At 39.1% G+C, this 16,364-nt stretch overlaps 1 protein-coding gene across 1 annotated transcript; it reads left to right on the forward strand.

Moving 5' to 3' along the window:
* The first annotated feature begins 728 nt into the window (after window positions 1–728).
* Window positions 729–10,260, forward strand: dusp19a (dual specificity phosphatase 19a). The gene is given in 5 exon segments (XM_038719946.1): window positions 729–939; window positions 942–1,010; window positions 2,901–2,947; window positions 3,267–3,419; window positions 9,470–10,260. Coding segments are annotated over 5 exon segments (627 nt in total). The 5' UTR covers window positions 729–788; the 3' UTR covers window positions 9,677–10,260.
* Window positions 10,261–16,364: the final 6,104 nt, after the last annotated feature.

Raw genomic sequence — 16,364 nt, forward strand, 5'->3', positions numbered from 1 at the left:
TAACATTATGCTTTTTAACATTTTGTGCAAAGTTTCATGAGTTTTCAAACATGTTTAGGCCGCCAAAAATTTGCTTCATTTGCAGAAAGAAAGAAAAAGAATCCCTTAAGTTTCAATAGGGTCCTCGCATGTTTCATTCTTGGGCCCTAATTATATACAGGTTTACAAGTGTAGTTCAGGGCACAATTCAAGCAGGATCAAAGCATTTGTTGTCTCTCGCTGCTGACTACCGTTCATATTTTTTCTGAAATAAGGTCCCACGGTGTCCAGCGGCTCTCTATAGGACCAAGGAAAGAACCTTGGGGAACACAAACATGGATTTCTATGGCTGTTCATGTTCCCCTCAGGAAACACTGTAATAACTCTGGTGAACTCTGAATTTCCATCTAGTGCCATCATCAGGTCAACATGTACATTTTTCCAAAACTATTAATAACTAATGACTAAATACCTGCAGAACTAATGACATTCCCATTAGTCTCAGCTTTAGCAAATGTTAGCATGCTAACATATTAAATGAAGAAGGTGAGCAATGCTCAACATGACATTTAGCTCAAAGCATCACTGTGTCCAAGTCCTCACAGATCCACCAGCTCTTGAGATGAAGTGCACCTCCAACTCGTCTGTGATTTTCTGTACATCTCACTCTGCAGCGTTACTTACATATCTAACATTAATATCGAGTACAAATAATGACTAATTTCCTTCTCTTTATTTTTCAGGTTCTCTCCAGCCCGGTCCAGTTCAGTCCGGTTCCATTCACCAGTTCGTCCCAGTCAGTTTGAGTCATGCAGTCCCTGACTCAGGAGATCCAGAGTTTCTCTCGGACGCGGCTGAGGAAGCAGTGCACCCGTGTGACATCACTGAGCGGCCGTCGCATCATCGAGACCTGGAAAGGGTCTACGATTACTGTGGTGGAAGACCCCGTCCCCCAGAGAGGATGCTGGGATATGTCCCTGACACTTCCTGGGACTTGCAGGTTGGCACTGTCAAGCCCTACCTGCTGCTGGGTGAGTGAACGTGACAACACAGTAAACCACTGTCAACACCGTCCACCTTCAGTCATGCTAGATTTAATTTATGTGGAAAAGGTGAAGAAACCGTCATCACAGCACAAATTATTTCCCACAATCCATGTCAATCAGTTGGATAGACACATCTACAGATCTTAAAAACGAATTACATCTGAATGAATTAACCCAAAGATAAATTTCCACACCAGAATGCTTAAAAAAACAACAACAAACATCCCATTTGTGACTCCACAACCTTTCTGGTCGATGACTCTTTGGTAATAAACTGTCACTTTGCTCCATAGATGCCTCCTATCCTGTCCCTCTTGTTTTTGGCATTAAATGTAAAGCTGTTCCTCGTAAAACCACCAGTGTGATTTGTGTGTTGTGTTCAACACATTTGCACTGGCAGTGAAAGATATTTAATCATAGTCACCAGTTATTCAAACTCACAAACTGGTCTGAAATTACAGAAAATAACACCCATTTCTATTCTCACTCCCAACTCATCACATATCCCACAAGACCACTTGCTATTGCTTTTTAACATCCTGGGTGCTCTTTAGTATTGTTGTCAGGTAAGCAAGAATAAATATGCAAAGCATGTTTAGAATTTCAAAATAAAAGTAGTGGTTAACATTGTGAAATGTCGTCATTTTGTTTTGGTTTAGGAAAAGATCATGGTGTGGGTTAAAATAACTACGTACTTACGTGACTTAGTAAAGTAATGTTACTTTAGTAAGTTTAGTACCTAAAAACAAAAAAGACTTTTTGTTTAACACAGGAAACAAACACTGTTATCCCAGGTGAAAGTCCGGTTTCTGATCCACCCCTCCATCTTCTTACTCTGACTTTTATAGTCTAGTGTCTTTTAGCGTTAATGTAATGAAATGTAATTTTTGTAGATTATAAGCTTTATTTTAAAAGAACAATTCTTTACATACATTAATGAAACTCTGGTTCCCATATTCATAATTATATAATACACTTAACTGGTGCACCGTCTTGGCCAGGTCTCCCTTGGAAAAGCAATTCAATCTCATGGGACTTCCTGGTTAAATGAAGGTTAAATAAGACATAAATTATACGCAAGTTTACAAGTGAGAGGCCATCGCAGTAATGGCAGCTTGTCCTCTTCCACCTACTGATTGAACACCTTTGTAAATAAGAAAGGGAAAAAAAGAGGCACCAAGCAGATGCTTCAGTCGATGGATGGGTCACCTTAACCCCTGTCCTGGAAGTGACCTTCAGTCCGCCAACACAGATATCTGCCAGTTTAGAGTAGAGGGTAACATGAGCCGAGACGTGGGGGAGAACAGGGGGAGACAGAACCCATCAGGGCTCACAGGTGGAACATAAATGACCCAGTGACCTGGTCAGCGTTTTGGTTCAGCACCCTGGACAGCGTCTCGTGCCAGAACAGTTCAAAGACAAATCCTGAACCAGCTAACTAACCAGTTGCTAGTTTACTCAGGTACTGTACATAAAGAACATTTTTAGGGACTTTACTTACTTACTAGAGGCAAATATTGGGCTTTTTCTCCACCACAAGTATCTGATAGCGTTACTGGTTAGTTTGCCGATTTAGGTTATTATTAATACAAAAATATAGTTATTGCCTATTAGTACAGTTAAATCCACACAGCAGTATATAAACTGATAATTAACTTCATCTCTTCTAGCTGCAACATTAAATAATTATAATCCAATAATAAGTGGTCCATTCTGCATAATGAGTACTTTTACTTTTAATACTTTAAGTATACTTTTGTACTTTTATTTGTATTGTAGTATTTCTACTATTACATAAGTTAAGGATCTGAATACTTCTTCCATTGCTGTACCTAACTACAGTAATTCACTGTGTGTGTGTGTGTGTGTGTGTAGGTTCTCAAGATGCTGCACATGACTTCGGCACTCTGAGAAAACACAAGGTGAGTTTTCTTTTACTATTGATCTGATAACATTCAATTCAGTTTCCATGTTGTACAGGTGTTTCACTGTGGACAGAGGTCTCCACTAAAACAAACTGCAAATGTTAATGTGGATGCAAATCATTTTCCCAGTCATTTCTATAAATGTAGACGGCTTGATGTAGATGTAGCCTCAGACATGTTAAAAAATAATGGGAGTGAAAACTGAGCAAGCTGTTAACTGGCTAGATGTTACTGTCATGTGATTCCTGTTTATTTATGTCACCTTTACTCTGGGATTATCAAGATTAAGTCTCCTCCTCCTCCTCCTCTTCCCCAGGTGTCTCACATCCTGAACGTGGCCTTCGGGGTGGAGAATGCCTTTCCTGACCTGTTCCTCTATAAGACCGTCAGTATTCTGGATCACCCAGACACAGATCTGCTGCCTCACATCCAGGACTGTTCTGACTTCATCCAGCAGGCTCGTAAAGAGGTAACAGTTCCCCACAGACTGGAGTGAAACCACAGACGTTTCAGAAAGCTGTTGCAATCTTCTCAATAAAACACCTTTGGTGCGACATCTAGAGTCACTTGGCCAATCAGAATGAAGATAACGGCATCGTCTTCCTTTTACATTGATGGCAACCTTTCGTGGTACTGCAGTAAATTGTAGTCTCATTTGCTGCCAGCAATGTAATATGTTGTTTAACTTTATGTTTGGTAACTAGTTGCTATGTTAACTTGTCAAATCAAGTTTAAGTGCATCGTGATCTTTCCCAATCTGTTTAAAATGGTGGGCTTGCCAGCTAGTTAGCACATCAGCTAACTTTAGTGAATTATTAATCAGTTTAGAATCAGAATAATTTTCCAGAGTTAAAAGCTAAGTTATAAGTTACGAGGGAAATTAAACAAACGCATAATGAAACCACACGTGTCCAGTTTAATGAGTAAACGTGTTAACTCTTTAAACCGAAAAACCTGCTCTGGCGGAACATTTAAATTTGACGGAAGGGTCTAGATGCTCCCACCCAAAGGAAAAATCTTTTGCTAAGAACAGTCTTTTATTTAACTCTTGAGAAAACACTAAGATCTCAATAGTATATCTTTTTGAGATCACTCCAATCTGAATTGTTGCTCCTAAAACCCCTTAGGATGAGAGGAAGAGAGATTGAGGTTTTGAGACTTAGATAAGAAAACTGGAAACTGAATTGAGATTACAATAGGATAAATGAAAGTAACAGATGAGATGTCATCATTGTATCTTTTTGAGTTCATTAATGTCTTGCTTATTGCTCCTAAAAAGCAGTTGGGAGCTCTGGGGAGATGTTGGTGAGCTTGATTGTATTACATTACTGTCTATGCTTGGAGAACCGTGCTGGAGGCCCTGAGCTGGATTTGAACCCCGCTCCTGCTGTTCAAAGGGCAACAACGCTGCCGCTGCACCATCCAAATAAAAACAAAGAGAACAGTGAAGGACTTATTGTCTTTATATAGAGTACAATTTTCCTTTACATAAAAGAGGAGAAATACCAAATCCACAATTAAAGTCCTCAAAATTCTACTCAGATATAAAAGTATTCCACAGTGAATGTACATCAAAAGTAAAAGTGCTTATTCTGTATGACAGATACATGTTGTATTTCATTCTTGCGTGCATTCGGTCCTTAATGAATTAATCTCTAAACAAAGTAGTCAAAGTATTGGTGGTCCAGTTATGCTGGCTGTGACTACCTTAACAAATTGGAAAACATGACATTTGAAAGTGCATTATTTTCAATGTCAAAATGTATTTTATTTTTCTCAGTAACTTGTAACAGATAATTAACAATAAATACAAAAATGATTTGAAATTATTAGGGAGTAAAAGTACAAACCCCCATAAAAAGAAAATACTCAGCCTCAACATTTGAGGTGTACTTGAGTAAAATAACCCCTAAGTGGGGTCACTACGACAAAACTGAGAAATATCTTGGAGCTTGTTTTCTGATCCACATTCTGGAGACTGAAATTACACTTATTGAAGATACTTTGGAGATCTCATCCTTTGATCAGAGTAAGACAGAGATGAGTTTTAGCTCCTGAGGCCAATATGAGAAAACTGAGAAATATTTGAGAAGGATCACGAGATCCCAGGAGTCATAGCTGAGTTTTCAATGAGCTCTTTCTCTGATCTCATGGTCCAATGTTCAGGAGACTTAAATAAGACTAATTAAGATCAGTTTTAGATCTCTTGTTTTGATCAGAGTAAGACATAAATGAGATTTTATATGGTTGTTTCTCCTGAGATGAATTTGAAAAGTGGGAGAAAAGGCCTTTGGTCTCACCTTGGTAATAAAATCAGTCAACTTTTATATTCTCCATTTAAGTTTGCAGGTCTGTATTAATAAAGCTATTAATAATTTGAACTGTTAAGTCTTTAAAATCTCTCAAAATAAAGACTAATGTCTGAAGTTATTCTTTAAAATGCTCAGTCAGTCTGACCAGCGGTCCTAAAACCCAAAGAGTGACATCAAACAATCATGTAAAACAAACAAAAGCAGCAAATTCTCACATTCGAGATGCTGGAGTTTTTCCTGGAGAGATTATTTAAACCATTAATTGCTTATCAAAACTGACTTTTAGCAACTGGCAAATCAGTTCAGCTTTACTGTTAACGTTAAACAGTCGTCAGAACGCAAATCCTCCTCAAACATCCTGTCTGCAAACAGTGCGAGGGACGTCTTACTCTGCGGAAAAAACCCTGCAACGGAAGCCGGATCCTAAAGTGAGGGAAGGTTTGACATGTGACACACGTTTCGACTTCTCCTCTCGTCTCCTCTCCCCTGTTCTGAATAATAGATGAGTAGTTTTGTTCATGTTTTATTAAACTGCACACAGATCAGATCTCAGTGTCATACAAGCTTTTAGCGGCGAAGCCTGCGACTCACCTTAACATGACACCACACACACACACACACACACACAGAGCTAGTCATTAGGCAGTCATTAGCGGTGTGTGATTACAGGAAGTGTGTGTGTTCATTATGATATGTTTCTGTGAGTGTACGTGGTAATTCCAGCCCTGATGATAATCAAACTGATGCTTTTACGTTGAAATGCAGGGTCAGATTACCCAGCAGACCATCTGGCTGGTAATGACCCTCAGTTATTGACGATGTCATGACAACGACAGCATCATGTGACTGAGTACAGATCCATAACCTGGTGAACATGCTAAATGTGTTTTGTGTTTTATACTACAGTTTTCTGATCTTAAATACATTTTCGATTCATTCCTTGCTCATATTTTCTGGTATTTCTCAGAATTTTTGGGTCCTTTTAAAAAAAGTGGTTCTCAACAAACTTTTTCACATCAGGGACCCCTAAACTGACACAAATTAGACCACAGACCCCCATTTGATTTTATCACAGGGTCCCCCACCTGATAGGACTTTTGCTTTCAGATGTTTTATTATGTAAAGTTTATGAAACCCAGTCACACATTCTGTCGTTACTTTACCTATGGATGGCATTATAGTGAAAATACATTATTCCACTTTTTGCTGGGGACCCCGTGGAACCCAGATCCCACTTTGAGGACCAGTTTTTTAAAGCCAAAGTCTGAATGTTCAGGAAAAGAGAAGTATTTGTTTTTTTAGCTCAGATTGTTGGCTATTATACTAGCACATGTGAGTTGAATTTTACCCAACATTTAGCGTGAATTGCTCAGATTTTGTACCCAAGTTTCTGTGAAATCCTTTTTGGCCTGCTCCTAACTTGAAATCTGATGTTTTTAATTAATTATTTAGTTTTATTAAAATTTTAACATATTTTCCAGTCTGGTTTTAACCAAATGTTCAGGTTTGTAAACATCATCAAAATTCACAAAATGTTTGGTTCTGGGATTGAAAATAAAGAAAACAGTCTGTCTTGTTGGAAGACTTTTGACATTTTGGGAGAAGCTTTTGTTTATCTGTCCTCCCTGGAGTCAGATGAGAAGGCTGATACCAGTTTGGTTCTGCTGCAGTGAACTGGGACACAGCTGTGGTGTGAAGGAAAATAGGCTGCTGTAATGGAGAAGCTAATGGGCTTCCAAAGACACTAACAAACAAACATCTATTAACTAAACAGCTGGTAAGTGGCTGTGGTCCATTCTGCTCTGTTTGTCTGTAGAGCCCCCTAGTGTTTACAGAGCATCATGTTTCCTGGCCTAAATATCCCCTGTGAGCCCTAAGCACTGAAGCCTCACAGATTTTAATCAGCGTTAAGTGTGTGAGTTCAGGAGCGTTTGAGGATTTAAAGCGCTTTATGAGGAATGGGACAACACTTTGTGAAATGACTTTACCTGACCAGAACAGTAAAGTGTAGCAGATATTTCAGACTGTATGTAGTTTCATAAACTGAGTTGATAGCAGAGCAGTTCTCTTGGACTAAATCAACATATCTGAAGTCATTTTATGATGAGAAATGCTGTTTTAAGGTCACAACGCAATGCATTGTGGATTATTCCCTTATTAAGCAATGTCTGGAGAGTTGCAGACTTTCTAATAGGCTATTTCTATATTTCAGAAAAATCTATCTAAACCAGTGGTTCTCAAAGTTTTTCTGTCAAGCCTTGCTTCAGAAGCCAAAAAAGTTCAAGCCCCCTCACCCCAGCAAATGTGGATTGTTTATGTCACCACATGAATCCTATTCATGCAGCTTTAGGTCTGCTTAACATCCACGACCCCCCTGAAGTGGGAAGTTTGAGAACCACTCCTAAAAATAATATATACATATATAACAAGTAGGGATGGGGATTGATACCCAGTTCCAAAAGGACCCGGTTCCAAAATTTCTTAAAAAAGTGAAAATCAATAAGGTCCGAGCTTATCGATACCGCTATCGAGACTAGCAGGTCCTATAATGTAACATTATGTCTCAAGCGTCAAATCTGGTTTACCTTGAAACACGATGGATAAGAAAGCTAATGTTTTTTAGTGACGGTATTAAACAGGCCCGGGGCTGTTCATCATCAGGCTGCAGCCTGTGCTGCTCTCTGTCGGCAACTACATACACACATCGGCCAGCAGAGGGAAAGGCTGCACCGTCACCGTGGAGACAGTGAAGTTAAGTTAGCTCCAAACTTCTCAACTTGCCGACAGCTACGCTAGTTACTGTAAGTGCATGGTACAGGGTACACCCTGGACAGGTCGCCAGTCCATCGCAGGGCCTGTCTGAGTTTTTATTCTTTCTAAACGTCACTCCATATTGTGATGTCAGATATAATATATAACAATGTTATTGCACACTGAATATTTTCCTCATACCGTGCAGGCCTACCTAATGCCCGTTGGGTCTGGTCTAAACAAATAACCGTCACCAATTAATAATAAAGTATCGATAGTGGTATCGACAAGGAATCGGATCATTAAGTAGTCTCAATAAGGGTATCAATATCAAAAAAAATTAACAATCCCCACCCCTAATTACAAGACAATAATCCGTTATTTAGGACGAGTGTTATAATGTCATAGCTATACAGCCTGCTGTAGCCTAAACGTGTCACAGTACAGTGGCAGTAATTGTAGTGACAAAGGACAAAAGTAATGGGACACACCTGTCCCAATACTTTTGGGAGGGGCTGTGTTTGGCCTTTTCCTCTTTTGATGTTGCACAAAGCCAACTCCATAAAGAAATGGTTTTCCTATTTTGGTGTGGAAGAATTTGACAGACCCGCTCAGAGCCCGGACTGAACATCTTTGGGATGAACTAGAACAGAGAATGCAGCCAGGCCCTCTCGTCCAACATTAGTGTCTGACCTCACAAATGCTTTTCTGGGTGAACGGGAAACAGCTCCTACAGACAAACTCGAAAATCCTGTAGAAACCCTGATTGGAAACTGCTACAGCTGCAAAGGAGGGACCAAATCCATATTAATGCCAATGGGATGTCATAAATGTAATGTCTAGGTCTCCCAGTACTTTTGATATAGTGTACCTTAGGTACTCTGGCTGGATTATACTCTCTTCTTTGGTTACTTGATGATGCAGTGGGACTTCCTAAAATAAAGTGAACAAGCGTCTGTTTTTGATTGATCCGACCTGTCTTGCCGTAATTGTGGTTGGAAATGTGGTTGTCTCAGTATTTTAGATTTACTACTGATAATCAGAATCAGAAGGAGCTTTATTGCCAAGTAGTGTTTTACACATACGAGGAATTTGCTGTGGGGATAAGGTGCTACACGTAGACAAACATACAGTCAACATAAATAAATGTAGAAATATATAAATATGGAATAGAACAAACAACAGATAAAGAACAAACTTTCCTACCACAAATAGTATAAGTTTAACTGATAGTTTTCATTGTGCCTGATTTTACTTCCGGCGACAGTTGACTTGCTGGCTAACAGAGAGAGAATAGTGGACTTACATTAACCAGGTGACACAAACACGACTCCTATGGGATGTTCATGTTGCTCCGTGTCTGCTGGATGTTTGCTACAGCAACTTTATTAGTTGTGGTAAATGAAATCAATTAATGCAGCTTTAATATTAGCGTTTACTTCTGCTTCTCCCTCAGAAAGGCGTAGTGTTGGTCCACTGCAATGCCGGCGTGTCACGGGCCCCGGCTGTGGTCATTGGCTTCTTGATGTCCTGTGAAGGCCAGTCTTTTGACGCCGCGCTCTCGTTGGTCAGATCAGCTCGGCCCGCCTCCTCCCCCAACCCCGGCTTCCTGGAACAACTGAGGAGCTTCAAAACGTTGACGATTAACGGATCCAAACACTGAGGCGGAAGAGAAAATGTTCAAGAAATAAGTTTGGTTTTAATGAGAACATTTTTGAAATTATTGGATTTTTACAGTGTAGGATTTGGAATAGCACTAGAAAGGGTCTGCTGTGGTGTAATGATGCAGAATAATCAAACCAGATGTGAGGTTGATAAAAAAAAAAAAAAACTGCACACCACTTTTCTTTAAAATGGTCTTCACACAATATACCACATGCTGGAAATGTAAGGATGAATCTATTAAAATCGGTTCATCCAAATCTTATTGTTTCCCGCTCTTGGTTATCCGATTTGGTTTTGAGACTAAATTACAATATTTTCTTGTTTGTGTGTTGTTATTGATTATTGATGAAGTCTTCTTTGTGTTTTGGTGCTGTCCTTCTCATAGTCATCTCTGTGTTTTGTTAAATTAGATTAATGTTTGGGGGGGGTATTCATTCTCACATTCACAAACTCCAGAATGTTTTATTTCTAAACATAAAAATGTAAATGACAGAAGCAGAAATGTTTGCTCCTCACTTGTATTAATTTGAGTTTGAAACCATCTGTGAAAAACAGACATATTTATTAGTGTCAATAAATCCAATTAAAAGACCAAAGGCAACATTTTGAAAATTTTATTATTATTATTTTTGGTTTATTTTACCAGGCAGGTCAGTTAAGAACCAATTCTTATTTACAATAACGGCCTGGTTGGAGGTTGAAAATGCCTCCAATATGGAAAGGTTGTAAGAACTAAATCAGAAAAGAAGTATACCATAGATCAACAACATAGTACTAACAAGAATCAACCAAGCACACAGGACAGCAAGTATGAAGCAACATAAAAGCCATAAAAACCCTAACCCCAACTCTAAACCATAAACAGCTATCATAAAAACACAGGAGAAAGCGCAGGAGCACCGTGATCTAGACATAAATGATACACTAGTTGACAGGCAGACAATAAATAAATAAAATAAAGAATGACCAACAATTAATTAATCCTACTAACAAGTATTTTCTGTTTATCCAAAGTCTGATATTGATATGTATCAATCCCCTGCTGAAAATAGCAGCAAAAATACATTTATTTTTTCCTATTTGAATGACATTTGATAAAAACTACAGTGAGCAGCTGTTTTAGGAAATTACTGAGCCTTAGATAGGTCTTCAGTAGGAACCAATTAACAAACATGGAAAAAGTAGGGAAGTCAAGAAACAACACATTCTCACTCCCAACTTTTCACATATGGACGCTTTTTAAAGCCCTAGGTGTCCCTTTGACGTTTTTTTTGCCACAGACGTATAAAAGAAGTGGGCGTAGCCGCTGTGACGTCTCCCATTGGTTTGTGGACTGCTGTTTGGAAGCCTTGATTTTGGCATTTTGGCCGTCACTCTCTTGTTTTTTTGGAACCGGACGTGACCATATTTGGACGAGAGGGTGGAACTAGTTAGCTTGTTTAGCAAGGTGCATCCGTAATTCAAGGTTCATCATTTGGGTACACAAATAAGTACATTAGTGTAGCATGTCTACTTATGATTTTTAATAAACTTATTGAAATTAATATTTCAGAAATATGAATTCATAATTCTTCGAAGAAAAGGGGCACCACCGGAGATTTAATTCACCCAGAGTCTCCGGACCTCTGGGTAGCGTTTTAATAATTATACAATTATTCACTAGTGATCAGTTAGTTAATAATCGCTCAATTATCTTAAATCAATCAGTCAATCTCATATCGAAGTGGTAGGTCCTCGTGACAGGGACTTTGAGTTAGACAATACACACACAATACACAATTATTAACTAACTAAAGGTAACATAAAAGCGGTTAAGCATCAAAGAAATAAACAATGGCTAAAAACATGGGGCAAACAAAGAATGTTGAGTTCTATTGTAAATTGGGTTCTCTTGTGGGGAGAATTTGATTCATACGGGCAGCTAAAGAGAACTAATGAAAGCAGTTAGATGATACTCAGTTAAATTTGGCTATGGGTTTAAGGATTAAAGATAATGGATTAACAGACTATTGGACATCACTGGTCACAGAGTGGCGACCGTCCTCGGTCCGGCAGTTAGGCTGTTCTGACTTGGATGTCCTTTGTTACTGCTGGCGGGCCCACGTGACTGGGTCCGGGCTTTGGTGAGAGCAGTGTAAATTAGCTCGACGAATAAAGCTTAAAAAGAACTTCGTCCCCTGAGGGCTTGTTTCCTGTTTCCTGAGATACTGTCTTCTTAACTTTTAATATGTCTATTCAAAAATCTATTTGTGCGTATTGTAATCAAATATCTTCCCACAATCAAACCTTAATTGTCAAACGGTTATACCGTTCTTAGTTTTAAGCATTTGATAAAAAGGAAACAATTGTCAGCAGTTAAACCTTAAGGTTAGCATTTCCTAGGAATCACATCAGATGAGAGGAACTTAACTAGCTTCCTGGATAATAATGGTTGTTACACATTCTTACTTAGAGAATATAAGCAAGATTTCACGAATGGCATCAGATTATGAACAGGTAAATACAGAGTGACATTTATACATTTAACGGCATTTCAGAACGATGACATGTAATACTTATTTTGTCCACCTGGGGGAGCTCTGGTTCCAAGAAGATAGCTTTGATTATTCTTTAAACAATCCTTTGCTCAGTAGCTGGGAAATTTTGTTATTTAACATTAAATTCGAGCTGGAAAATTAATCGAGTAGTATAGGATGACTATCATATCATTTCTTTTCAACAACAATATCAACAACAACATGGTAACATAACTACTCAAATGGAGTGGACAGACCTGTTAAGTAACTTAAAGATTATTTAATTAAACAAGGAAATACTTTTTTTGAGGAGACAGTACTCCTTGTTTACACAAAGGAATTCAAGGCTGTCCTCCTCTGGTGTTCTGGAGTTCCTCACAATTCACATCTGGGCGTGAAGAGGAGAATATCCTTTGATGTGAGATAATTAAACAAAGAGGGAGTTCAGTTGCTATGGTTACGTGTGTGGGGAGCAGTTTAGGGTTTCCTGCCCTCTCTTGAAAAGAGTTCTGATAGGCTGTTCAGGAGAAAGCTAATTTCTGGTTAGTGTTTCTTTGTCATTTTAACAGTCAGGCACCGAGCCTTGTCTGGCTGCTGCAACAGAGGTGGCAAGTTTTACAATTGAACTCCCCAGAAAAAGCACTTGGGGAAAGCAAACCTTTCACCTCCTCCTTTGGTGTATATATATATATATATATATATATGTGTACACTGAACACAAAGGTACACAAAAGGCCTATTTCTCTCAAATATTGTTCACAAATCTGTCACAATCTGTGTCAGTGAGCACTTCTCCTTTGCCGAGTTAATCCATCCACCTCACAGGTGAGGCATAACAAGATGCTGATCAGACAGCATGGGTGTTGCACAGCTGGGCCTTAGACTGGCCACAATAAAAGCCCACTCAAAAATATGAATTTTGACTATTTTGTTTTATTGTGCTGCCTTTGTGAGGCACTTTGAAACATGGATTTTAAAAAGTGCTCTATAAATAAAGAGTATCATTATATTATTATGAATGTAACAAAATTAAAGAATAACAAAAGCATTGGTAAAGCTTTAACCTATTATCTTAAATTGTGGAGCAAAAAGTCACATTGAGTGTTTGGGAGACACAACACATCTTTTTTTTGTTTGAGGGAAAAATTATTTGTCCACCAGTTGGTGTCACAAAACATGCAGTACCGACAGTGGCTACTAAACCAAAATGTTCAAGACTGCTTAAACTGGATTTCTTCTTCTACATTAAGGGTTATGTATACATGCGTACCTGACATAAGTTTCATAAATAATGTAACTACAGGGTTACAGAAGCTACAGAGATATCTACAACTTTGATTGGTCAGCTCAGGCTACTTTGGGTTTTCTTCTACAAGTTTATGATGCAGATGTAGATTGTTGACAGTGAAAACAAAATGAAACAAGTTTTTAAAAAACCCTGTTATCTTCTCCTTTTGAGTAACACAACTAAAACTCAAGTAATCTGATCACACACATACACACACACACACACACACACACACACACACACACACACACACACACACACTGTGATTCTCTCAAACACAACTTCCTGCCTAAAAGGGCAAGAGACCTCTCTACACCTCTGCATCTGAGAGAGAGAGAGAGAGAGAGACAACAACACTCGGAGTGACCGAGCTGTGCTGAGCAGCATGTGGATGAGGGCAGGAGGAAGTCCAGTCCCCTTCCTCCTCTTGTGGTTTCTGCTGACGATGGGCTCCTTCTGCTCGGCTCTGGACAGGAAAATGGCGGTGGTGATAGTGACGCCACGAGAGGAGTCGCCAGTGACAGGTCAGAAAGTCCTTTTCTACCTCTTTATGCCTTAGTTCTTAATATATTTTTTTTATAATCCCCTACATGCTCATCATCATTCTGATATCTGTCCATGTGAGGTTTATCCATCAGATATGCAGATATCATCAACACTGACATTTTGGTCATATCTGATAAATAAAGGTAGATTGAAACACTGGGTCAGAGTTTAGACAGTTAAAATTATGTTAAAATGAAACTATTTTAAATATTTGTGCACTGAGGTAATAAGAACATTCAAATTTTTAAAGTCATCCCTACAATTGTAAATGCGTTCGACTTACTATTACTTTACTTGGATGTTTGAGCTTCACTGTGCAGAGTTTGTAATCACATTCAGCTGCTGAAGGAGGAATGTTTCTCTGTGCTCACCTTAAATCTCAGTTTAACACCTTGACAAACCTGCAGGCATTTTCGGAAACTCAAAGCCTCGTGTGCACATTCAGTGAAGTAGTGAAGTAGGAGACATCTATTTCTAGAAGATAAACTGTGGAAATGAGACATAGATTCTGGATTTTTCGTTAAAGGAGAAGGAGTAGACGTCATTTAAAGATCATTTTTAAGTAAATAATTAACTTCTTTGAGGAATAAACTTATCAAACACAAAATGACAAGTTATTGTTTGAGATAGATTTGATTTACACACCTTAGACATGTCTGGGATCTTTAAGACGCAGTTAATAAATGAAAAAATGAAAATGTGTTTTCAGAAGTGTTTTTATAGCTTCTGTCAGATGAAGGGTTAAAAATAAATACCGGGTCTCTCAGCTCTGCACATGTTGTACTTGTTGCCTCGAAAGCCTTTTGACCCATATAGACCTGCATATATTACTGAAACATGCACACACACAAACACTCCTCCAGCCGCCCACATGGTCATCTTTAATTGTCTCTTCAGTGTTGGTGCTGATTATGAAGAATCAATTAACTGTCAATTAGCCAGCTGACTAATCAGACAGTCCACTGTTGCCATGAGGGTTTGTTTACAACCACAAGAGCTGTTCTGTTGGAGAGCATGGGCACACACGGTCTGTAAAACACATCAACACTCTCTGTTAATCCTACTGAAGAGCACTGGTCTCCTCTGCTATATCCTTTTGTCTCTCCTAGGACAGTCTCTTCTACTTAGTCTACTTTGGTCACCTCGGGTATCTTGTGTGGTTTCTCCTTGTCTTTTCTACTCTAGTCATGGTGGCTATGAAGTCATCCACTACATTGTGGAAAACTTTGAAATGGGTCACCTCTGGTCTCTTCAGCTCCACCATGGTCTCTTCTTTCTTATTGTCTGGTCTCTTCAGCTCCACCATGGTCTCTTCTTTCTTATTGTCTGGTCTCTTCAGCTCCACCATGGTCTCTTCTTTCTTATTGTCTGGTCTCTTCAGCTCCACCATGGTCTCTTCTTTCTTATTGTCTGGTCTCTTCAGCTCCACCATGGTCTCTTCTTTCTTATTGTCTGGTCTCTTCAGCTCCACCATGGTCTCTTCTTTCTTATTGTCTGGTCTCTTCTAGTCTCTTCAGCTCCACCATGGTCTCTTCTTTCTTATTGTCTGGTCTCTTCAGCTCCACCATGGTCTCTTCTTTCTTATTGTCTGGTCTCTTCAGCTCCACCATGGTCTCTTCTTTCTTATTGTCTGGTCTCTTCAGCTCCACCATGGTCTCTTCTTTCTTATTGTCTGGTCTCTTCAGCTCCACCATGGTCTCTTCTTTCTTATTGTCCGGTCTCTTCGAATTTCTGTAGGCCTCTTGCACAATGTCTTCTGTTCTCATCTGGTCTCTCCTTGTCCTTTCTGGTCTCATGTCCGGTCTTTATAGTCTTTCCCAGTGTCCTTCATGGGTTATTTAGGTCTCTCATATGTTCTGGTCACATCTGGTCCCTTCAGGTCTTTAGCATGATCAAATCAGTTTAAACCATGTGAGAACAGATTAACTCAGGGTCACCCACACCAACCCATGTGAACCCATAGATGTGTATCCTTGTTTATCCAGATAAACCCAAATCAGATCAGGTAAACCCAAGTTCACCCTGACTAGTTCAGGATAAACCAGGTAGGACCAAATGAACCTGGGTCAACCCAGATCAGATGAACATAGATGAACACAGATGATCATATACAGGTTTACACAGCTGACTGCCCAGCAGTCTTTCCTCTTTTACTTTTCCAGTATTTTTTTCTGGATTATTTCTCTTTTGTTTTAAATGTCATTAATAGTAATGACCAAACAGGGACTGGAAGCAAGAGGAAGTAATGATATGTTCTAAAACAGAGATGATAAAGAAATGTTGAAATTTGATTAATCTGTTCATATGTATTGTCAGTGTCACAGTTGCTGGCTGTG

Source organism: Micropterus salmoides, unplaced genomic scaffold (assembly GCF_014851395.1).
Source record: "Micropterus salmoides isolate LMB-PRFRI ecotype aquatic unplaced genomic scaffold, ASM1485139v1 Ms_hic_scaffold_15, whole genome shotgun sequence".
NCBI classification, from domain to species: domain Eukaryota; kingdom Metazoa; phylum Chordata; class Actinopteri; order Centrarchiformes; family Centrarchidae; genus Micropterus; species Micropterus salmoides.